Source organism: Athene noctua, chromosome 5 (genome assembly GCF_965140245.1).
Source record: "Athene noctua chromosome 5, bAthNoc1.hap1.1, whole genome shotgun sequence".
Taxonomy (NCBI): Eukaryota; Metazoa; Chordata; class Aves; order Strigiformes; family Strigidae; genus Athene; species Athene noctua.
In genome coordinates, this window is record NC_134041.1 from 44,748,990 (window position 1) to 44,774,451 (window position 25,462).

General features: G+C 38.9%; 1 protein-coding gene across 1 annotated transcript; it reads right to left on the bottom strand.

Annotated features, from left to right (window-relative positions):
• Positions 1–867: 867 nt before the first annotated feature.
• Positions 868–25,031, bottom strand: HELLS (helicase, lymphoid specific). Its single transcript, XM_074908322.1, has 22 exons — positions 24,918–25,031; positions 24,693–24,814; positions 21,189–21,311; positions 19,804–19,863; positions 19,413–19,449; positions 19,256–19,320; positions 18,736–18,777; positions 17,731–17,955; positions 16,099–16,281; positions 15,715–15,858; positions 14,891–15,087; positions 14,107–14,203; positions 13,008–13,169; positions 12,407–12,549; positions 10,662–10,800; positions 9,174–9,257; positions 8,971–9,090; positions 7,142–7,258; positions 6,062–6,221; positions 3,030–3,126; positions 2,743–2,819; positions 868–1,188 (listed from the first exon to the last, which is right to left on the bottom strand). Exons 1-22 carry the CDS (start codon positions 24,946–24,948, stop codon positions 1,091–1,093), a joined length of 2,523 nt encoding a protein of 840 aa, XP_074764423.1. The 5' UTR covers positions 24,949–25,031; the 3' UTR covers positions 868–1,090.
• Between the last annotated feature and the right edge of the window lie 431 nt (positions 25,032–25,462).

Sequence of the window (25,462 nt, forward strand, 5' to 3'; positions counted from 1 at the left end):
GGAAGAAGTTTACCACACATTTTCTTGTCATCACCTGGAAAAATCAGCAGCAACGTTGCCCCAGTCCTCCTTGGCTAATATGAGCTGCTTCTCAGAATCAAAAAAAAAAAAACCAAAACAACCCACAAAAACCAAACCACCACCTGCAACTCAACACACAGTAGCAATACACAAGCAAGCTGAGACCCCATGTTTCCATCCATGCATTTGGTCTCAACTCAAACATGCACAGACACCCCCACCAAGAGGAAAACACCACCTGAGTATATCTGGGTGCATTTGTCTTGTATCAGCTGAAATATTTTTTCTCTAATGGACAATCAAGGGGACATTATTTCACTCAGAACCATTTAAAACTGTTAGCACCAGTCATCACTGTCATTACTGCATTTACTTGTGGATCTCCCCCATCTGCAGGAGGGAAGGCTGCTTTCTGAAACAGCAGCACCCCTCACAGCATGCCCCACTTTGCCTGTTGGCATTCAGTGCACATATGTGGGACTGCCCCTTCATAGCTTAGGCGCATAGCAAACATGAACGTTACTCTTGACAGCAGGAAAAAGAAATGCAAGGTCATGCCAAGAAGGTACTGTGCCTGCTTTGAACAGTAACATTCTCAGTACTCTGGAGCCAAAAAAAAAAAAAAAAATGGAGGGAGGAACAGAGATAAACTCCTTGATGGCAGCAAGCAAAATGCACTTAAAACCAGAAACTACACAATCGGTTGTAACAAAGGGACATGTTCTCTCCCTTCCAAATAAAACCATAATTGATATCATAAAAAGCTGTTTTAGGACTTCCACAGGAAGATTTTTTTTTTTTTCCCAACAAATTTGCCACTTTTACCACCAATAACAAGAGCTAGCTGCAAATGTGAAACATGTTTATTTTCTTAATTCTTTATGAGAGTTTACCAAAGCTACAACATAAACCTATCACCTGCAGAACATGTGTTCTTTCATGAATTTTAACAATGGATTTGAACAAGGCTTTAAAGAAAGTCAGCATAAAGGATCAGTATGTGTGACATCTCTGGAAGATCTCATGTCAGTCATGTTTGTCTTGTAGGTCTACAGGCCACATTTGCACATTAAAACACACATTCTGCACTGGAATCTGAAGATTCTTCTAGGACCTTGAATATACCCATTTTTTCCTTTTTCATTTTTTCAGAAGTCTTCATTTGATCTAGGATTAAAACAAAATAAAGATCAACAATAACAGGTTAAGTGTCTGCAACCTTACTATTGCAGACATAAAAGTTGTATCTACTTTTGTTTGGATTTGGAAAGCAAGTTGATAAAATAATTTTGTTCCATCAACAGTTTTTGCTACTAAAAGTTTGTGCTTAACAATATTTTTCAGTTGTGTACTTTCAGCAAAAAATTCTAATTTGAATGGAGATAAGCAGTTTCTGCCTGAACTAGTCTCATCTTCCTGAGAAGAAAACAGAATGCAGTAAACCTATTTAGTGAAGTTACTAGGAGAAACGTAGAAAGTTATGACTCTGCTAAGCAATATTATTTTCTATCATTGAAACACCTACATCTTGTTTTCCTAGCACTGGTAATCATTACGTGCCCCTTCCAGTGAATATAAAGCTAATGAAAAAGTATTGTCTTTGTATCAAATTTAATAATTATGGCTTACTGGGGCAGGAGGTGGCATTTCAGTTTCTAAAGCATTAACTATAGTTAGCTGCTGTAAATATTCAGTATGTAATGCTAGATTAATATATTTGTATAAACATTTGACAATTTTAATATACTAATTTTGCTCAGAATAGCCACCGGGGAAAAAAAAAAAGCAACCATTATAAATATGATGGACACTAATAGGACAAAATAAATGACATGTTCCAACTTGAGAGGAGAAATCAGATTGTTTCACAGCCTGAACTTGTAACAATATAGACCATATTATCAATACATCAAGAATCATTTCCTGTATCAGCAGTCAGTTAACTGAAATAAGCAGTTTTATAAAACAATTTCTTTAGATAATATGGGAAAAAAAGTATAACAGTTCTCCTAAGGCAAATTTATTTTACTCACAGTTATTTAAGACTAGCTATCATTTTTACATCTAAATTCTGTAATGACTGATTTTTCTGTATCTATGCTTTCAGTCATCTTAAAATGCTGAAGGAAACAGAGGATACTAAATCTACTATTTAAAATGAATTGGAAAATATTTTTTTCCTTTCTCAAAAAAGCTAAAGTTTTTTTATATCTTGGCCTGATCAGACACCAGACTTTGCAGACAACTTAAAAAAAAATTTATTTTTTAAATCAAATTCTTAAAATTTGATCCACTGACAAGCCATGTACCTCTGAAAAGCTCAATTTTTACCCCTCCCAAAATGTTAAGATTTTGAATTATGATGGTATCAAAATAAGTTTTTAAACAAGTATACTGAAATAAGTATTTCCTGAGAATAATTTCTATTTTGATTAACTCAGCAACTTACAAGAAAAGTTGCTTTGTAGGGCACCTCCTAATTTGTTTTTATTCTCAGGGCACACCATGAATGAATGTGGTTTTCTGGAATACTTTTAAGTTCTGTTATTTCTTCTTCAGCAAATCCAATTGGAAATGTCAGCAAAGGGGCCAAAGGTTGTACTTCAGATGTACAACAGCTGTAGGGAAGTGAAACTGTGGCAGCTTTTTACATATAGACTTTTACAAAATATGAATAAACTGCTGAACAGAAAAAAAACACAGATGAAGACTCTGACTTACCAATAAGATCACTTCTATCCAAGAGTAACTTGAGATCTTTATCACTGATTACTTTTTCTTTAGATCCTTTAACCTCCCTGTTGAGGAAGAAATAATCAGTATAGATAAAAGCATGTTACAGTTAGTATTGCATAAAAGTCAATTTTCCCACATAGCAGAATCCCTAGGACATTCTTTCCACTATGAAGATCCACATACCACTTCATAAGACAAGAAAGCTACCGACAGCTGCTTGCACACTGCAAGTTACAAACTCATGGTCCAAGAAAAATATGAAATCTACGTACCTCTCATAGTCTCTGGATTTTAGTAATTCTATTAATTCCTGAGGGTCCAGGCAGCTTTTTGACTGTGCTAGACCAGATTTGCCACCTTTAAACTGATCTGTAGAAAGAAGAAATTTTAAGAAAGTACACGGGGACAAGAACAAATTCTATAAATTGTTCAATCAATGCTGGATGCACATATCGAACAAATTACTCTTGCATATCAAAACTGATGCTGTGTTTCGTTGTTTTAGCCCTCAGGTTAAATACACTAATAGACTAACTGGTGAGAAAAGTCAAAGGTACATGAAAAGTTTACATGCAGGCCTTCCACCTTCTAGCTGTAGTATGCAGAAGAACTGATTGAAACACCAATTCAACATGCACACACGCACACACAAAGCAGAAAAGCCATTACTTACAGTAAAAACATTGTAAATAAAGTTAGATGGTGGATGCTGAAGTTTGTTCCCTTTGTATTGTAAGCTGGTTGAAACAAAGTAAGCAGTATTAACCACAAGGTAGGAAATGCATGAAAGGTATGTGGTTTGCAGAGAGAACATCCCTCAGTTTAATGGACTAGACAGACATGACAAAGTATATACCTGACAGTTTGGTTTCTTAAAGAGACTATGCTAACATCTATCTACACACAAATTTGGATGCCAGCCCAAATATGAAAAAAAAACCCCAAAACAAGATTAGTACTTAAAGCCTAGCACTGACGAAACTATCAAACTCAGTCTTGCACATTTCAAGCAGGCAGGCAAGGCTTACTGTTCTGGGCCAAGTTTCCTCAGTTTTTATCAACACATGTACCCATTTTATTAATGGGTCTTCATCAGTCCTTTTCATCACATTCAGTGCTGTTCCTTCCTGTACCTTGGTTTCAGAAGTCCTCCTTACACCTTCTCCCATCTCCCTCCAAGGACTGTTTCTTTGTGAAATGCAAGTCAGATGCAAGTTCCAGAGGGGTTTGGGCTATAGGATTCTCTCCCCCATTACTATCTCCTGCTGTAACACACAGGATCTAGGTCCTGTCATGCATCATTAGTGATGCAGTCTCTCCCTTTTAGTCTTTAGAGTTTCACAAACTATATGGCATTAACAATAGGGACACAGAGAAAAATACATAAGACCCTATCAAGCACTTAACACTTTTTAAACTTAAGTTTATGTACATCACTTCCTCTTAGTCTGACATCTATTAATTTAACTAAAACCACACCGGTTCTCATGCAAGTTGCCTAGGCAACTTTCTTCAATAAAACAGAAGCAAGCACAAGACAGAAAGAGTAACCTGGTGCTGAGGCCAAAAAAGCATTCTGTTTTGCAACAAATTCCAGTTCTTAAGCTCCAGTACTTGTACTGTACACACCTTGCATGGTTAGACCCCACTGAAAGACCTAACAAGTAAGCTTTGTGATAACCCTTCCTTACTCACTCCTCCAAAGTTCCAACACTTTTTTAGATATTCAAAATCACAGGATCCATTACATCACCTTTACATTTACACAGTGGATCCAAAGGTTCCTGAAGGAAACACCCCTACCTAAGCTGCAAGTTTTAGATGATTCCCTTTACCAAGATAAATACTTGAACTTACTACAAAACTGAAGGCATGACCTAACCTGACACTTGTCTTCCTTTCAGTGGTACTCCCAGTTCTCACTGCTACTTTAGTATATGGCAGTCATCTAGTATTAGAGCCCATTCTGTTTTGTGTGCTCATCTTGCCACTTTGGTTTTAAGTTCAGGTTGGGCCATAATCAAATTATTTAAAAACATTTTTTTCTTACTTAAATTGGTCATTAGCATGCCTACAAAGAGTCAACATTAGTTGGACAGGGGTTTTTTTTTGTTTGAGGTTTTTTTTCCCCCCTTAGTATACTCCAAGAAGTTCATAACCTCTTTTAAAGTTTAATATAAGGCTAATTATTGTCAGAAGCCCATACCAAGTTACAAAAATGACATTTTTCAAGTGAGCTTAGAGTTTGGAAAATGCTATAAGAAGCTACTGTCCAAATATCACAAACAGAATAAGCTATGGCAGCAAAGTATGATTTCTACAGGACCCAAACAAGAAAAATTGACCCCCAAAAGAGACATTTCAACCCAATCACTTTCTAAAGACTTTTGAGTATGACCAGCTATATAATCAAGAACACAGCAAGAATCACCATTGCTCTGCACAAAAAAATCAGGGACTGTTCTATTCCACACTGGTTAATTGTTCAAACAGGACTATTCCACTGTGGTTATAACTTACTGTTCTTAAATTCAGGAGGACACAAATAGGATGCTGAAATTTTTTAGTGATTTTACAGCTCTAGAATTTGCAATCTCAACCATGTTTAGTAGGAATGCCTCAGAAATCAGCTTTCTATAGTCTCTACTCATTTTACCCATCTTAATAGGAACACTCCCTACTCAAGCAAGATTGCCAGTGCAACTGGAAACATCTATCACTAAATCTCACATCATGAAATGCTGCTCTAGATGTCACTTAGGTAGGCATATTGTTCCAAATGAGGAGCTGCTATAAACTGCAAGCAGTAGGAACTTTTTAATCTGCTTTTCCATTTATATTCTGGTTCATTTAATTTTATTTTAAAAAGATAATTAACACATACATCAATGCTAGAAGTCCAAAAACATTTGGGTCAAACAAACTATCACCTTGCAGACAAGTTGCCAACAAGCCCAGAGTTCTGCTCCCTTATTGTCTGGTTTTACTTATATTTCTTCCAGGTAGGCTCACTGTTCCATCACCCTTTTTTTTTTCCTTACCTACTAGCAAAGGAGTAGTCGTAACATGGTGATTCCAGAAATACTAGAAGTGCTTTCCTTTAATTTGCTGCAGAAGTCATCTGCAATGTGTCTATGAATGCATTTTGGAAAGTAATACTATATAGCCACTTGTTGGGAGGATGAAGTTTTTTGTGTTTAAGAAAAAACACTAAGCAGTCACAAAACAGAGTAGTAAGAGTTCTCTCTTGAGATTTAAAGAGGAAACACATGCTTACAGGAAGTAATGAGAAAAAGATACTCACTTTTGTGGATAATCAACTTCTCCAGCTTCCTTTTGGCAGCAGCTCTCTCCACAATCTTCTGGTCAATAGTATTTGCTGTCACAAGACGATAAACAACCACCGGCTTTGTCTGGCCAATTCTGTGACACCTGTCTTGGGCCTGCAAGTCTGACTGGGGGTTCTGAGCAGATAAAGAAACAAGTTAGCTCCACCATTAACCTATTTTTTTGAGAGATGTACCACAGGCACTATTTTCAACAGTGAGCTCTAAGAGTCAGAGCAGAAGCAATAAGCAGGGCAGCTGCAGTATAACAGAGCTCTACATCTCTTTAAACTCATCCACGACAAGCTCTGCTGTTGTAGCTGCATCAGCTCCAACTGCTTCTGCACTATGTGCTGCAGTTTTCAACAGATGGACATTTTGTATCACAAATTTAGCTGAGGGTGTTGGTTGTAGGTTTGTGGGGTATTTTTTCTGGATGATAAGAAAAAGGATTTTAGAAGTTTTCAGACATTTCTGAACTTGCCTTAGCTCCCCTGAAGCTGAATAGTCATGCAAAGAGCAGAGCTGTCTATTAAAATAAAGTGAAGATGCAGAGGTCCTCAGTCATTTCCTTTCATACCTCACTTCTTCCCAGTTCTAGACTCACAAGAGCTGCAGAATCCTAACTATCTAAAAACTTACATGGCAAGTCACAGGAGAAAATAAATTTGAGGAGCTGGCACTAAAATGACAGCTGTTGGCAACAGGGAACCTGTAGAAGGTGCATCTGTGTTCAAAGTTAAAATAATTGAAAGAAGAAAACTTATCTTCAACAGTAACAGAAAAACCCCTCCTGCTTTTGGTGTAACTCAGGGGCAAACAGGTCAGTTTTGGGAACCAACTCTTAATGTTGTATTCTATAAGCTAGGACTTTTCAAACAAGGTTGCATATTTCAATATATAACACATATACTACTTAATATTATCTATCTTTATGTTAACACCTCACTAAAGTTACAGAAATGGTCTATACCATAATGGGTTAGTAAATTATTGCCAAAAACAGCAATAGAGCATTTTATGATACATATCACTATGTTAACAGTCTGTCAACATACCCAGTCACTATCGTATATGATAACTGTGTCTGCCGCCGTTAAGTTAATGCCCAAGCCTCCAGCTCTTGTACTCACTAAGAACAGGAAGACTTCAGGGTCAGTATTAAATTGATGCATCTGAAAAAGAATTCACTATTAAAAAACAGCAGATGGACCAAATACAACATAGCTAATGTTTTATTTTGATACACCCATGTTTAAAAAGATGAACACAGATAAAATACAGCACATGCTGTCAGAGGCCAAACTAAGGCTTTAAAAAAACCACTGCATACATTTGGCACAGGACAAGACCAAGAAGTGAAGCAGCTGTATTTTCTGATCTGAGTACTCCAGTCAAGGAGTTGTCTAAGAGAGAATGGAGCTGACTATAGTGAGATATGGTCCAAATCACATTCACCTCCATATAACCTACCCTCAGCGATGATCGAGGTGAGCACAGTCCAAACTGGCAGAGCCTAAAAAACATACCTTCTTATTGACAGAAGCCGCAATCTAAAACACTGATGCCAACTTGACTGTACCTTCAGCCGCCCGGTATACCTCCTCCTCTTGCTTCAAAACTAAGAGTAACTTTCTGGCCTCCTACTTCAGCATCTAGCCTACTTTCACTGCAAGATGTTTCCAAAAGTCAGCACAGCTCCTACCAGGTCCGCAATACCAAATCAAAACCTAGTCTACTTGGTCTGACCACCCATCTGCTGATAGAAAACTTTGGATCACAGCAGAGAAAAAGAAACCATCATGCCACTGCCAGGTGGAAGCAGCTACCAAAGCTCCCTAAAAGCCTCTGGGCTTTCCTGGACATAAGCATCTGCAGCACCAGCAGCAAATCATGGAGCTGGGAAGAGCATTGTTGAACTTAGGTGACCTGGAAGATTCCTCTCATCCTGCATCCATACCACACTGTGGTAGGCATACAATCAACTCCTAAAAATCCTCAAAAAACAGCAGTACAAAATTTTACCAGCTTAATAAAAGTCACTATAGTTTGCTGGCAAGTTGCTAGTTAGCCTTTCCTCCAAGAATCAGCTCTAACAGTAGCAACCTAAGTGTTTAGGGGTTTGGTTTTCCTCAGCCACACTGTGGCACTGAAAGAAATGGAGCAAAGGGAAGCACAATTTGAGTGAGATGCTCTGTCACTGTTCTTCCTTATCTTCATAAACATTAGTGCATACTTTGGAGACCAGATGGCAATTGCAGCACACTGCCTAGATATCCTGTGTACTTCCTCCATATATGCATTGCTCTTACATCCCTGAAAACCCTCAGAGGTGGTTTTCCAGAACCACCCGACATGGTTGCTCTTCATAGTAAGTATATGTCTCACTAGTAAGGCATTTGTGGTTACTTGAAACGATTACAAACATGCAAGAACAAATGACTGTGCTGGAACAAATCCATGTGCAATTTGAATCTGAAGTTACAGGTGTCCCACGAAGTACAAAACCTCATTTCCTGGAAATCTCCTTTATTTGTCATTAGACCTGCTGTACACTCCCACAGATGCTGGCATTCATATACTGGATGCTAGGAAACCATACACGCAGCGTAAATCTAGGATTAGCATCTGCCACAATCTAAATATATTACATACTTCATATTTCATCAGAGTACATGAGCACCCATCATTCTAGGTATACCCCAAAATATTGGTTAGTAACAGTTTTCACCGCTTCAATATTTTATGAGCTGCAGATATTAAAGCAGCAGGAAGGATGTCCATTTCCAACATAGAGGTCTCTTGCCTATTAAAGGCAAAATGCTGTGAAATCATATTCCAGCATCACAGGAACAAGCAGGCTCAAAAGACATGTACATCTACTTACATTTTCTTCTCTCTCTGAGTAGGACATAGAGCCATCCAATCGACTAAATTTGAAGTTTCTCAGATAGCAGTAATCCATCAAAATGTCAAGCATCATGGTCATTTGAGAGAACAACAAGACCTACAAAACCAGGAAGTTCCCTTAATATCATTTTTTGCTTATAAGGAAACAACTATGCCCCCATCCCCAATCAACAGCTTTACCTTATGTCCTCTCTTTTTTAGCTCGGGAAGCATTCGGTCCAAGAGTAGAAACTTGCCCGAATTCTTTACTAGATCTTCATCAACCTTGGTACAGGGGAGAGGGGATCATATATTAGGAAGGAAGGATACAAAAGGTTTGCCTGACTCAAACACCAAAAGCTGTCTAAAAGCTTCTCACAGGAACAACCTTGCACCATCTTCTTAACCAAAAGCCATAAGATTGGAAGCAACACTGATTTTAGCAAACTACACTGAATCAGTTAAATAAGGATGAAACTAAATCAAACCCCATCATTTTATACACTCAAATAATTTTAAAGACACCTAATTAGTTCTCATCCCATTTCTGGAAGGAGAAACCCTGATGATTTATTTTTTTTTCACATGGAAAAGCAGTTGTTACTTTCCCAGCCTGTAATTAATGCACAAGGCTTCCACCTACTGGATACCAGACAGCACTGCTGAAAAAGTTACTACAATCAGTCAAGTGACAAAAGTTCACCAAACAAGTTTTCACACTGCTATCTTAGACCACACTTTTGCTCGAGTTTGTTAGATAGAATTCTTGCTATAGGCTAAGAGCAGGGAGGGATATAGAAACTTCTCAGGCCTGAGCCATACAGTAGCCACCTTGATAATTCCTAATTTGTTTTCCTGAGCAAGTACTAGCTCCTGCAAGTGGTGTCAGCTGTCAAACAGTCTACATTTCCTACACATGAACCAATTTCCCCTCATCACCCAGACTGGGCTATCTGCTTTTCATGCACTGACTTTACACTGATAAACTTCAGCAGCTGAATGTTATCATTCACTGAACAGGAAACATGACCACACATGCCTACAAAACTACATACGGAATGTGCAAGCAGCTTCCAGTTGTTCAAGATTCTTTCAATTCAAATTCATACTTTCCTACACTGCCAACTGCTTTGTGTATATTAAACTACCAGCTGGAGTTTGTGATATAATTTGGAGTTTTTCCCTTTTGAGGGGGAGAAAGGATGCTGTATTCTCTGATCAGACTCTGTTGTACTTGGTTCAGCTCTTCAAAACTCACCCTTAGAAGTCACCACTGCACCTCCTGCCATGTGTACAATTTACACAACCACAGTTCACTAAGGTCAGCGTTTTGGTTTTTTTTTTTAATTAACCTTTGTGAGAAGAGCTTGAGGCAGATCCTAAAACACCTTGAGTCAACAGAACTCAGCAACTGAATTCATCAACTTTGCTCCCAGCAGATGAGTGCTGACATAATGAAGAATGCTATGCCATCACTATGCAAAGGCTAAATGGGCACAGAGACTGAACTGGTCTCTACAGCTGGTGCTGTAAGAAGCTGCAAATAATGATTCAGTACAGTGCTGGAATTCAACAGGGAGACATATGCCAGATACATTGAAAAGGTCATTCTTTACTGCCGTCAGCTCACAGTCTATTGCTTTTTAATGCCTGGAATCATTTTTCTTCCAATCCTTTTAAAATTTATACCTTGAATTGTTGTGTAGCAGGGTCCAGTGGATATTCAATCAGATAGGGATGATTACAACATTTCCTCAGTAACATCATAATATTCTGCAGTTTAAGGTTCACCTCAGAATCCATGGGAATGCTCACGTCTACCACTGGCCTGAAAATATACATCATCTTACTAGTACAGAAAGGGTCACATTATTATGCTACAGATACTAAAGAGAAAAACAGTAAAAAAACAAAATCAAGCAATGGATTTGCATGCTGCGTCAAAGTCCTTAAAATCCCTCATAGTTAGTAAAGCTATCACCAGACAAAACTTCTTTTAGTGCCACACTTGACACTGAAGGCACAAGGGTTTGCCATTAGTTTAAAATACAGGGCAGTAATCAGTAGTAATCAGAAGCAGAAAAAACAACTTGTGCAAGTCACCCAGCAGAAAAAGGAACAGAAGCAAGCCCTCTCTAGAACAAGTGGTCAGATCTCCTATGGCAATACATAAGCTATTCCATAATCAGCTCTTTGCCTATCCTATTTCAGTCACACATACACACACGTTGCAGGATCCACAACAAATACAGATGTGGAAGAACTGAATGCCTAAATACCATCTCCAACATAAAGGATCCATGCATACCATAAAACTAAACCAAACATATATAAGTGTCTGTTCTTGCAAAGTACACTGGACTACAATAAAAATCTAGAAACACATACATTTCAAGCCCGAAGATTAACCTCATTTTCCTTATGCCCAAGGGACTCTCAACCAATTTAGAGCTACCAACAACAGACCTTGCCAAACCCAGGAATGAACATGATTCTTCAGCTCCCTCAGTCCCAAACCTTAACTCTGATATTAAATCACCAGAAAGTGACTAATACCTGTCACCAAAACAGCAACAACTGTACTGGCCATTTGAGTTCCAGGCCTCAGCGTAAGCCTATGTATTTTACAACATTTAGCAAGGAAACTACTCCTCCCTTTTCTCCAGTCTTGAGCCCAAACTTTGCTTCAAGTATTCCTGAGTAATTCCACAAAAACCTAGGACTTAACTGTAGTTAGCACACCAACACCTTCCCTTGTTCTGTCTTTGAGTCAATGAAAGAAAAGATATTCCTGTGAACATAATTGGACATTGGAGACAAAAGGTTTACCTTAAGTTTGCAAAGCCTGCAAAACCTAGCAATAAGCCAAGCTCTTCAGCTCTGTCCTCACTGCTAGCTGTAGCCAGGACCTAAGCCACTACAATGAAGTTTCAACTACCAAAAAACTAAGATGAAACAGTTCTTCCCTGGCTGGCACCCAACACCATCTCAGACCATGAGGCTTTGGTGAAACCAGTTCTTCACCACCAAAACGTTTTCAGCCCAAAGAACTACGTTTCACACTAGGACATTTTAGCTCTTTATGGGATTATCAATAGCACTATTGTCACAGGACTTACCTATGACTGTGACTAATGAAAACAGGGACTCAAGAAGCAATTTTATTGCTAGATCTTGCAAAGGCCACAGGTCTAGGAGTAAACATCTTGTAGTTAACCATAACTCTAATGAGTCAGTGAGCAATGGTACAACCTAATCATTGCCATCATGGCCCAGTGAATACTAGGCAAAACCAAAGAAACAAATCATAAAGCTAGAAGGACAGTGAATTATGAAATGCCACTCTTGATCAATTTGAATAAGGAAAGCTCTGGAAGCAAACTAAGAGGGAGATATTAAGTATAATTTAAAAAAAAAAGTTTTATGGCAGGTACCTCTCTTTTTCTACTTCCTCTTGCATATTGCTGATCAATTTTTCCAAGTCATCAGGTGAACCATTACGTTCTTCACAATAATTAACCAGTTTTCGACTACGGCGTTTTGGTCGGCCTGTAGGACTCAACTCAACTACTTCTTCCTGTGGGAAGTAACATTGCCATCAACAGCAGATAGCTTCAGATTCAAAGGCCTACGCTTACCCAAGATTCTCAATACTGAAAAGGTCTCAGTGATATGTATCAAATGCAGCCCAAATTTTAACGGTCTATAATTGTAGATTTTGAAAGTTTCTGCTTGATTTTTAAAAGCTGCATTAGGACCTTACTGGTTTTAGAGCAGAAATTGTCAACTCTATGAAAACTGTCTTTTTTCCCCCCAACCTACAAATAATCAAGAACAAAATGAAACTCCTTATTAGTTCTTTGCCCACTGAGGCCAGTCACAGTAACTGCCGTTGAAAGAGATAACAAAAGGATCAGACTAAATATTTAAGCAGAAAGTGGGTTTAGCTACAATGGTAATAAAGCAATACTAATGTGGTTTTGTGCACAAACCATTAATAGCAAGCAGATTTCTAACATCCGTATCAGTAGGTACCTCATTATTTCCAAGCAGTTTCCCAATGGTGCGATTTACAATGGCAGTATAGAAAGTTTCTTGCTTCTTTGACAGCGGTGCATATACCACGACTTCTCGTTTAGGAGGAACCTCAAGAGCAACATCAGACTTCAGTCTTCTTAGTAAGAAAGGTGTCAGAATCTGAAAAGTTGGGTAGATGTGTTACTCAAAGCTCTCAACATGGCTACTTAAAAAAAACCCAGAAAACCCAACACACAAACAAGTCTACTGATATAATGCTATATTGACAATTAAAGCAAGGGAGTTAATTTGCAGTTCCGTATTTCATTTTTTAATATGGATCCCTACTCCAAAACTCAAAAATTTTCTGCACATACTAGCAATACATGTGTTCAAACACCACATTCATTGCCATTTGAAAAATTTTGAAGTGTTTGTAAGTGTGCAGTAGTAACTACATTACAGAGCTTTCAAATAGTTTTCATTAACTGAAAGCAATTTTATTATGAAACAGCTTGTTTTGATTGTTATATTTCTTAAGTTATTTCAGGAAGGCCCCAAACCTTTAACCAAAGTAAAAAATAAATTGTCAGTAACAATTATAATCTAGAAGATACAATTTACATCTCTCACCATCAGATTATGATGGGAAAATTATAGTTCGGTAAGCATTTATTTCCACACCTCCCCTCAAAAAAAAAAATTAAAGATGGAGTGTGTAGTTTTGAAGACAGGCACATTATACAGCTTATTAGGTACCTTATAAAGGTATTCAGTTCAACACATAAAAGGTTACATAAATTCCCTCAAAGTTATCTTTCAACAAAACAAATACACCAATTAAATCTTTTGACAAACAGAAGCAAGCAACTACAATTAAGTCTGACCAAACTCAATTCAGTTCCAAGAATAAAAATGAGTCAAAGAGGTATACTGTTCCTTTCAGCATTTGTAAGTGCTGTAAAGATTGAAAAAAAAAACCCCAAACCCACAAGTCTAAGGAAGTCCAGAGGAGTCACAGAACTCAGATCCATAAACAGGATTTTGACACACTTCGTAGTAACAGTCAATGTTAGAAATAAACAATGAAACACCAACACAAAGAATAAGTGAGAACCTGATGCAGCATATGCAAGATGTTTTGCTCCCTTTCCTTAGCAATAATATCTTCGGCAGTTTCTGTAATGCTGGTAATATCAAACCAGGATTCAAAGCTATAAAAACGAAACAACAATAAAATAGCTTACTCCATAGCTATTATTCTTCGTTATTTAAGTATGTTATTCTTCTCTTATACTGTGATTTAAGAAAAACAAAGCACTAATATCCATCATGAATAGTGTGACAGGAGATATTTCTGAAAAATATCTGTAAATTCAAATGCTTGAGGTTTAAAGTGATTGGTAAAAATACTTGTATTAGAATATTCACTATGATCTATTACATTCAATCTAGCCTGTATCTTTTTCCAAAATTAGTCTAAGAACTGTTTTGACACTATTCTTCCACCCGACCCTCTACTGTTTCAGAAAAGGATCTGTCTCCCATGGGTCCCATGTCTGCCAGCCTCACGCAGCTTTCTCTAGCACCTTAAGAGAATCTCAAGCAGCACCAGGCACTTATGATAGGACAAACATCTCCCCTCCCAAACGCTCATGTCTTCACTCAGAGTTGAGCTTCCACTATCCATAGAACTGATAATTTCTTCCTTACTTTCTGCAACAACTAAGTGTGAAGACGAGACATATTTCAAAGCCTTTGCCACCTAATAATCATACCAAATTACAACCATACCACAAAATTGCTCTTCACATGCTGATACAAGTTTAATTATTAAAGAGTCACAATAACAGCCAAACAGAACAAAGGGGAGTAGTTTTCAACATCAGATTGCAACCTACCTTTTCAGATCATCAAACACATCTGGCAACAGGAAGTTAAGCAATGACCAAAGCTCTGCCAAGTTGTTTTGCAGGGGAGTACCAGTCAACAAGAGTTTATTGTCTGCATTAAATTGTTTCAGTTCTCTGATAAGACGACAGTTCATATTTTTAATCCTGTGACCTTCATCTACTATCAGGTATTTCCAGAAACAGTGCTACAAAAACAAAGGCTACTTCAGTAAATCTTAGCTTTTCTCCATCAAAACATGTACCAGATGAGATAAGCAGCAACCCAGGTCTGATACTGCCCATTACAAAGATTCTATTTACTGTTGTTTCTCTCTTTGCCAGACTGGAAGAGGTGAGCCCAAACAGTTAATATGCCATACATCTGCTTCACAGTGACTGCATTTAGAAAGCTTAGGTGACGACAGTAAAACTTCTACAAGAAACTCATCTTGCTGAAACAACCATTCTGACATTAACCATGATACTTATACACTAAGTATAGCTTTTACTCCAAGTCTCCCTCACCATCACCTACATAGAGGTAATGAAAAGAGCAGGTATGTTGTAATTATCTGCCTACTTCATTTCTTCGACAGCACTCTGTTTGAAACTTCTTAAGAATAGAATGCCAGAGCCACTGTTACCAAGGAAACAGAAGCAAATGCCAATATAAATGCTTCAGTATGACACTCATATAGGCAGTCCATAGGTTGTTTTTTTTAGTTTCGGTTGGGTTTTTTTGGTTTTGGTTTTTTTTTTACTATATGCAGAAGCATTGCTATTAGTGATGAGGTATTCCACCTGTCCTAGGGCTTTCAGGAGAACTTAGATACCTGCAGGGCATTTCTGTCTCGCATTGCTATTTCAAAGGAAGTGATGACCACAGGATAGATGTGCAGTGATCCTTGCCGCCTATAAATTTTACGGACCAGTTTACGACGTTCCTGCTGAGCTCCATGATAGAGCATTAGTGGAATCTGAAATAAAAGAGGCCTGGAAGTCAGGTGAACTAAGATCATTTAAACTAATAAAAGATAGTAGATTAATTAGCTCTGTTACAAGGCTGTAAATACATAGCAAGTCATGGCACAGTGTGTAATAACCACATAAACAACTACAATTAAACTAATGTTCTATACAGAGAAAGTTTCAAGGCAAAGAATTAAGTAATTTGTTCTTTTAAAGGAAGAAAAAGAAAAAATATTCATTTCTTTTACCTCTGGAGTAAATCTCTTGAATTCAGACATCCAATTTGGAAGAGTAGACAAAGGACCACATACTAAGAATGGACCAGGGACTCCTCGCTCCACCATCAGTGCTATTGTCGCAATACACTGGATGGTCTTCCCCAACCCCATTTCATCAGCTAAAATGCCATTGATACCATTTTCCCAAAGCATCTGCATATACAGAAAAAGAAATGTAAATGCTAAATATCCAACACACCTTAGGGACAACAGACCTCTTTTACATTTAAGAATGTAACACCTGTAGGAACCCTCTACTAGGCACATTTTATATTACAGACAAGTAAGATTTCTCCATGATGAAAATAAACACAAGTATCTAGTAAACCCCAGACATTCATATGTAGCTGTATGTGCTTCTAGCCAATTAAGCACTTGACTAAGAGACAAAAACTAGAACAGTATCAAAGAATGTAGTGTTACCTCAAAACACTCTTCAACTGCAAGTGCAGCTCATACTGAGTTTTTACTCATCCCAGCTCCATAGAATTCCCTTAGCTTCCCTCTAAGTCCAAGTCACTGTGCTGATGTTTCAGTTTTATCTGTTCAAGTAGCTTCTACAAGGCACCACTACTGCAGCATAGCAAAAAGGTGCAATTCCTGACCAACACAGCCAGCTGCTCCAGCCAGCATTCTTTGTGCAGACACTGTCTATTCTGGCAAATGACAGAGCAACCTCTCACAAAAGGACAGACACAGAAGTGTTCTTTGGCTACTCTATCTACTACTCAAAGATTCATAAAGGTTATTATAACTGAGGGCCCAATGAAGCCTTTTTTCTCCTCCCAGATTAGGCCTGTCTTCCCTATACACTTCCCAGTGACAGAAAAGAGCGAGTTTAGTGGCACTTGCTTGTGAGATCAGCCTAAGTCTGTTAAAACAAGATATATATGCTTGTGGGGAAGAAAAAAAGAAAAAAACCAATGGGAAATACGAGATCAGTAGCAGAATGAAAATTAGTTCTGTCTGGCTCTGATAATTAAAAAGTAATGTTTTTCTAATCTGGCTTCCAAACAGAAATGGGTACAAGTTAAACAAGTTTATGGGCAATTTTTATGTCAAGTTTCTTTAGTTCTTGATTTCAAAAGCTGAAGACAAAACATTTTTAAACCATTGTGTTAGTATTACTAGTTAGATTCCAAGAGAATGGAAAACTCAGCCATGTCAGCCCTGCAAGGTAGTGGGTCCTTAAACACCTATGGGGTTTGGTATTCAAGCCCTTGAGAGAAAGATAGTAAGAATGTCCCTTGGTAATATGCATAGTCCTTCTGCTTTCACAATGTATTTGTAAAAAGAGGCTGAAAAGACAGTTGAGTTGAACAAGAAAATTGATGGAGAAAGGGAAGATGGAGAACATCAAGAAGAAAGTCAAAAGAAATACTTAAAAACACAAATATCCTCCCCACACTGAAACACTGTATCTGCTGCTTGACAACTTTTTCAGAACACCAGATTCTTTCATCATGAGAAATCATAAAGAACTGTCTGTCCCTCCTTCACCTTCCCTGCACCAACTATGATCACAGACTTCTAGTGTCTCTTCCCTCTCCATTTCTCTGTTTCCAATCAGCAACAGATTCAATTACATCAACAATCACTCACCCTTAGCCACTCCATGCCTTCCACTTGGTACCACCTCATTACACCTCCAGTAAAAATCTTTGGCTGCTGAAAAGGCAATGGTTGTCCATTAAATTTCCGTACTGGATCAAGGAATTGCTTGGCACTGTGTCGTACAGCTTGACACAATCTATCCTTAATGACGCTATTTGAGTCTCCATTTTTCTGCAGGTCTTCTGGACTTAGGTTGGCAGAAGAGCTTTCATCCTATAGAGGAAAGTTCAAGGAACATGTGATAAGTGTAATGCACATCAAAGCCCAGCTAAGACATACTTTTGCCCAATTTACAGCAGTCTCAATTTGCAGTGAAGTAAACCAGTCCCCGGCACAAGGACTTAAAGTAACTGTCAACTCAAGAGTAGAATTTATTTTTAGGATTAATATTACTATGTAGGTAATGTCAACATGCAAAATTTAAATGCCTTATGTATTCCCTACTCTTAATTGAAGAGCAGTGATAGCTACTGAAGCAATTGAGCTTATAATTTTCTACCCATAAAAGCAAGCAGACTTAAAACCTTCCTCACAGCAGCTGCCATTTAATGCAGTTATTTCCCTTCTATAAGCAGATTCTAGAGAATGCTGGAAAGAAAACTGTGCATGTAGCTTTTAAACTGCATCAGAAGCAGAAAAGACCATACCTATACATCTCCATGCTTGATTACTTAAAAATGACTACGTCTTATACACCAGCACAAATATTTCTTACTAAATCCCTATTTCCTTTATTTTTGAAACTATGGTGTTCTATAAGGTATATTCAAATTCAGTTAAAAAAAATTAGAAGTGTTCATCTTGGATTTTTGAAAATAAGTACTTAAGTGCATTCACTTGTACCAGTTTTTAAACTTCTAATTCAGGACTTCAATATTTAGGGGAGAGATGTTTATTTACAGGAAAAGTTTAAAGATATGCTATAAAATATAAAAAGCCCTCCCTCCCTTTGGGCTTAACACACTTAAACTGCAATAACATGTGTTAACATACCTCATTTTCCAGTTTACTTTTTTTTGCCACTGATAATATTTCCTGGAAACAAAGAAAAAAATACGTTTATATACTTTTCAACCACAAGGCTACTATAATTTGTATTTCATGAGATCTTTTAACTGAAGAACCTGGACATACTTTAAAAAGCTTTCCATACAACATCATTAGTCATACAAGTGACTCCAAACAAGGCCACACACCAGAAAATGCATTCCAGTTACAAAGGGTAACTGAAAATTCAGCTGGCGATGGTCTCTTCACAGCCTGCCTCTCCAAAGACTTTTTAAAAAAAAGAAAACACACATCTGAATTCTACAGGTCTGACAACATTGCTTGTTACATAGATGTTTGTTGGAAGAAAATAATGTTACAGACAGACTACTGTTGGCTGAAAATCTCTAAAGGCAATGTACAAGAATGTATTGCTCTAAAATACAGATGTCACACAGCGATTGCCTCACCAGTTAAAATTTATGCTACAAAAATCCAGACAAGTCTATTTATAGTTATGGCCTACCTCTTTGGACATAATTTCCGAGATGTTGTATATCCCATCTTCTCTCCCTCTCTTCCTTTTTGCACCTGTAAGATAATATTTGAGTTTATACAACACATTAAGCATTAAAGAAACTAAAACCACCAGTAGTGACAAAAGGCAAAGCCTAATACATTACCTGATTTATCCTCTTTGTCATCAACTGGATTTTGACCCTAGAAAATAAACAGAGGAAGAGGTTCATCCTCTTATGCATCTCTATCATGACACAGATAAAAAGATGTAATCAGTCTCAAACCGTTGCCTTTGAAAGCCTGAAACACTTATTCAAACCATTTTCTTTAGCATAAATTAGTCAGAAAAATCTCCTTAAGATGACTGTCAGTGTATGCAACTTTTAAACACTTTTAAACAGGCTTACTATGGTTAAAATTAAGATACTAGGCAGATCCTGCAAGTCAAATATTGGCTAATCTAACTTACTTAGTTTATCTACATTGATCAAAACTGACTTGTAATTTGTCAGCACTTTATATAGAAAGTTGCATAAAATAGCTAGTTAATCTTACCTTAGCAGATTTTAACATTATCTCTCTCTTTTTTTCTAACTTCTCTTTCCTCCTCTGTTCCTAAAAAAATAAAAACCCACACACATTTCTTATCTTTCAGTAACACCCACAAGAGAACTATACCTTATAGAAGCAATGAGGCATAGGTAGTCTACAGACTTTGTTTTTGACATCTCACTAAAAGCCTCTATTCTGACATAGTTTAAAATGATAAAGCAAAACTTGGACAAGAAAACGCAACTGCTATGAACTGCTTGTCAGCATATACTTTAAACACTCAAATACAGTAATTTAGAAAGACTCCCAACAAAAATATTCCCAATTGCAAACTCCTTAAGATCACATCTACTGCAATACATTTTCCATGTATCCAGCTCCACTTTAACTTCTACAGGTTACCACTTGTGTTTGTTGCTGAACAGAAAGCAATGTAAGTGGCCTACAATGCCTTTAATGAGGAAGTGCTTTCACATCTTGAAGAATTTAAGATTTTCATTACATCTACTATTTCTACTTGCTGAAAGCAAAAGGACCGCAGAAAAAGAGGTAAGAGAACTTGTTATTTATCAGATGGAATAAGATTTAGTACTGAAACATGCATTCTATCAATGCAGTAACCGTGAACTCAACCTGACAGTTAAACGAGAAAAATATTTTAGAGAAGAGGTTCCTGTAATCAGTCAGTGTTGCTTTTCTGAGAACGTCGTTGCCCTGAATTTTTCCTAAGGTTCTCCCTCCCTCTCAAGCATAAACTCTTACAAGTTGGTCCATAAAGGTACAGTTAAGAAAGTAAAGATAAAGCTAGATATGAACTCAGCAGCCCATGGAATAAAAAAAACTCACATCAAATCATTTTATGGAGGCTACTGCTTGGAACAGCATGACCCCAGATCACTAATTTATAAATCTGATTGAGGAAGGCCTACATCAGCATCCTGAAGACATGACTCATGCTCGGCCTTCAGTAATTAACACAAATAGGCTGAACAACCTCCTACTTGTCAATTCTTTGCATCTTCTATCCTCCCTCCAGGTTTTCTAGCTTCCTTAAAATTTGTTTCTTATTTTAAATATTATTTGAAATTTTCTCTTCCTAGCACTCAGGCCAACAGAAGAATGTAAATATATCAGTAGCACCTTTACACTGTGATTTTAAATTATCATTCATGCTCTTCCCAGTCTGATTTATCTATTCATTTATAGAAAAAAATCCGAATATTATGTAAAGCACCATTCCTGGGCAGTAGTTCCAGTAGATTTTCATGTTATTATTGCAATCTTAACAGCATTTTTACTTCAGTTGAAACAACTGGATGGCAAAAAAACCCACCAAACAGATGGCAGCCCATCTTAAGAATCCCCACTGCAGACAAGAATACACCTACCTCTAGTTGCTGCTGTTCCATTTTGGTTAACAAGAACTTGGAATAGATGTTGCTTTTTTCCAACAAATGCTGAAGCCTCTTATAGCGCATTTCACTTGACTCCCTGTCCCAAGAAGTGCGAGCCTGGCCAACACAAAGATGTCAAGCATTTATAGATGTTTCAGAATTACTGCTTTTAATACAATGCAGGGTTCTTCTACAGGATAACTACAGTTGTCTCACACACAACCTTTCCCTTGCAGTCATTACACATCTATGATTCGTGAGTGTATGGACTATGAAGTCCTGCAAGATGGATGTAACTGAGGGTTGCATTCACTTAAATACGTAAGCAGAGCTCTGCAACTCACATGCCTCCAGTGCAGTAGCACAAGGCATTCAAAGGCTCAAATATGTCTCAACCCCAATTTATAGATTTGGAGCAAAATAAAATTTAAGTTTATTTGCAGACTGCAAAATTTAGGAGGAAAAAAATAAAACCACACTACCTAGCAAAATTCAGCAGTTTCCCACATATTAGTTGGGACTCCTCCACATGCCATTTGCACAAAGGTAGTTTTTCATTATGAAAAAGATATTTAGCCAGCTACAAAATTATCATGCCTAATTTACAGAGGTTAGGTCAATTCCCAATGGAAAACAGTAGCTTCTGCTTGCTTTGCTTACAAAATCCACACATGCTTTAAAAGTAATTTCTGCTGAATGAGTCAAGGCTTTGCAAATTACTCTTTAAAACTCAGATCAAGACTCCAACAAAAAGTAAAAAAGCATTTACCCTTACATTGTCCGTTAGACTGACATATCAAACAAGTGAAAAGGTATAAATTAGCATCTCCAAGAGAAACCCCAGAAAGGCTAGAACAAGAGCTTTACAAGATGCTTATCTATGCCATTGCCTCCAGAAGAAACACTGGGGGAAGGGCATGCTGAATCTTCTGAAACTAAACAGACTAACAGGCAGGGAAAAACAGTATTAGCTGAATCATGGGACAAACTGTGTGACACAGAAAAAGGGGAGCATGTCTCTCTCCCCCAGAAATCACACCTTTATTTTCCCCAAGTAGTACTCCACGTAATTCTTATCAGGTAGCTATCACCCTATTCTTTTATGAGAAGATGTATCTCCACAAGTTCTCTGGGGTAAGAGACTGCCTTCTAGTGATTCTCCATATAATTTTTATTTGCTTCTGCTCTCTCCAATCCAGATTTTTTTCCTTCAAATGAAAAGTACTTGAACTCAGAAAGATCAACCCTTGATGGCAATGTCAGGAAAAAATATAATTAAAACTAAACTACTTCTTTCAGCAGACTGCTATTGCTCACTTTTTTATTGCAGTGAACACAGCATCCTTCCATTAACTGGTCAATCTGTTGGACTGTTCCCTTGACCAGCTGCAAAAATTTCAAGGGGAAAGACACTCAAAAGATGACAAACAGCATTGGACTCATGATTTCTCCACTTCATCCTTTGACTCAAACCTTCATGTCTCAAGAAAGGGTTCTTATTTTTTTCCCCCTTTTTGACTGAAAAATTCAAAAATTTGTCACTCATCACTCTACATTCTTGTATATTTACATAGTGGTATTTTGCGATCAGTCCACAGAAAGAACAAGTGACTCCTTTGTTGAACTGCTGTACAAATCACCTGGCAGGGGGTTTGCCGAAGTGACAAGCATAAGAAGCCCTGAAGCTTCAAGAACATCAGCTGCCCCCAAGATGCCAGTAAGCCTGGGCTTAACGACATGAGTAATTCCCTTTGGTCTAACTGGCCCCAGAATGCAGAGAAAGCATGATAGAAACACAGAGGACGACAGAGCAATACCCTTGATAAAGGTAAGCTCCTGTGAATTCTCAAAAAATGGAGGGAATACAAAAAACCCCAGCCCTATCACATTACAGCACTGTTACAGAAGTAGTTGGTTGTGAAAGAAATTAAATGTGAAGCTCTTTTCTCAATACTCCTGTGCAATGAAATAACTTGCTCTACAAGGGTTTCCACCCTACCCTCCAAAAGCACTGCCTCCATATTTTTAGTTCCAAGTCTGATCAAGGAATACACGAAGAAAAGTTTGGACAGGCTCTATCATGACTTACTGTTTGCAAGAAAGGTTATGAGACTTCTGGCAGAATAAAGTATTATTTTCTAACTACAGTATCACAAAATGCTGCAGCCTAAAACCATGCCTTTATAAATCACAACTTTTCTTAGTGAAAGCAGAAAGAGTAATTAAAATTAGTTACAGGCCTTAGAAATTGTATTTTTCATGCGCTTAGAATGCTGCTTCAATTTTTAAGACAGGAGAAAAACCCAACTGATTTCTCTAGTATTTTGAGTAATAGCATTAGTTCTTTAGAACACAATTCCCAAAAGAGCATTTAAGAGAAGAGTTCTTTCAAGCTTATATTTCCTTATGCCTGAAATATACAGAGAGAGTATTCTGATACCTTGATAATTTATATCAGTACAGGTCTAGAAGCATCACGTTTCATGTTCTCTCTCAAAAACAGATTGGCTAGTATCAACCAACGTTTAACATCAACTTACATACATTTATTTCTCTTTCTACATTCATAGCAAGAGAGAAATGAAAGGTAGAAATGATTATGTCATTTGTGTTAGGGATGTATACATAATTTCCTTGAAGCAGTTTATATTTCCTGCAACATAAGCAAACAGAAGCACACAAACCAAACATCAGCTCTCAGGATGATTACACGTACATTTCTCCTGGCAGCAATGGCAGCTCAAGCAGCTCCTGCTCCCCTCAGGTTAGGGGTGCCTCCACAGCTGGGTGCGGGGAAGAACAGGAGAGCGACTGGCATAAACCCAATCCTTTTTGGCTAGGCTTTTTAAGCTAAGCTAGTCCTTGATGCAGTTGCTGCCTAAACTGTACCTACTACCGAAAGAAACGCATAATCGGGCTTATTTCTGGAAGAGATAAAAGGCATTTATAGAAGTTTACTGCAGAGCTCTAATCAGGTCGTTTGTTTGGTGGTTTTTTTTTTTTTAATAAGCAGCAAAAAGAGAGACAGATGTGTTATGTATACATACCGCAGGCAAAATAAGTTTGCTTTTAATATTTCAGGTAGAAGTTCAGAAGAATGTGAATTTACTAGCCTTTCTGAAGTCAGCTTACTTTAAAGGCATGATTATGTTAGATTTTTAGGCTTGGAACGAGAAAATTAAAGAGTAATCTTCACATTCCAAACTTAAAACGCATATAAAATGAGGTAGGTTTCTTGCTGACTGAAAGAGTCCACCGTTATCCTTCCAAAAAAACAACCAAACAAAAAGCCGCCCGTGGCGATCAACGGCGCTTGTGAATCACAGCCGCTGCCCCAAACTTTCACAGCCTCTCACGTTTGTTTGTTTTGAAACCAAAGGAGATGCACGACGCCCGGCCCACGAGCCGAATAACTGCGCGGGAGCTGGGGGCTTCCCCCCCCAACCCACCTCGCCGCCTCCCCCGCCGCGGGGCAGCCCAACCTCGCTGTCCCCTCACCTTCTCCAGCATCTGCCGCTCCTGCTCCAGCCCCACCGCCTCCAGCTCTTCCTCCTCCTTCAGCATGGCCGGTGTGATCACCGCCGCCTCCGCCTGTTCCCCCATCGCTGCTCCCAGCGATTCTGCAACGAGCGCACGGTCACCCGCGGGAGGCGGCCAGCCGACCCGGCCGACCCGTCTCCCTCCCTCTCTCCCTCCCTCCCTCCCTCCCTCCCGCGCTCTCACCGCCGCTACTCGTGGTGTTTTCGGCCGGCATGGCCGCGCACGAGGAACGGTGCGGCGCGAGGCAGCGCAGCGCGCGCAGCCGGCACCGCCGCCCCTCGCCAAACGCCCGCGCCCGCTCCCTCACCGCGCGCCGCCCGCCTACCTCGCGAGACCAAAAAACCGCGCGCTGCCGTAGCCACGCGAGAGGCGGCGGTGCTGTCGCGAGGCTGCTCACTCCGCCTCGGCGCGGACGCTACCATCGCTACTGGCTACCGACCTGCGCGACCGTTCCGCTCCTCGCCCCGCCCAGCCCTGCTGTGACGCCGTTATCCGGGGCAACTCCTCCAGCCCGCCGCTGCCCCGCGTCGGGCCGCGGCGCTGAAGCTCTTTTGGGCCTGCCTGTCCAGCGGGCGGCCTCCAGAGGTTGCAGCGAGCCCGTGGCCTGCGGGGCCTCGGCCGCGCTGACGCTCTTTGTTTTGAGTTAGCCTGTGCTTCTGGCCCTGTGGTGTCCGCACCACACGCTCGCAAAGAGCCGCCGGCGAGGCACAGCGTAATGAAACTGCCTG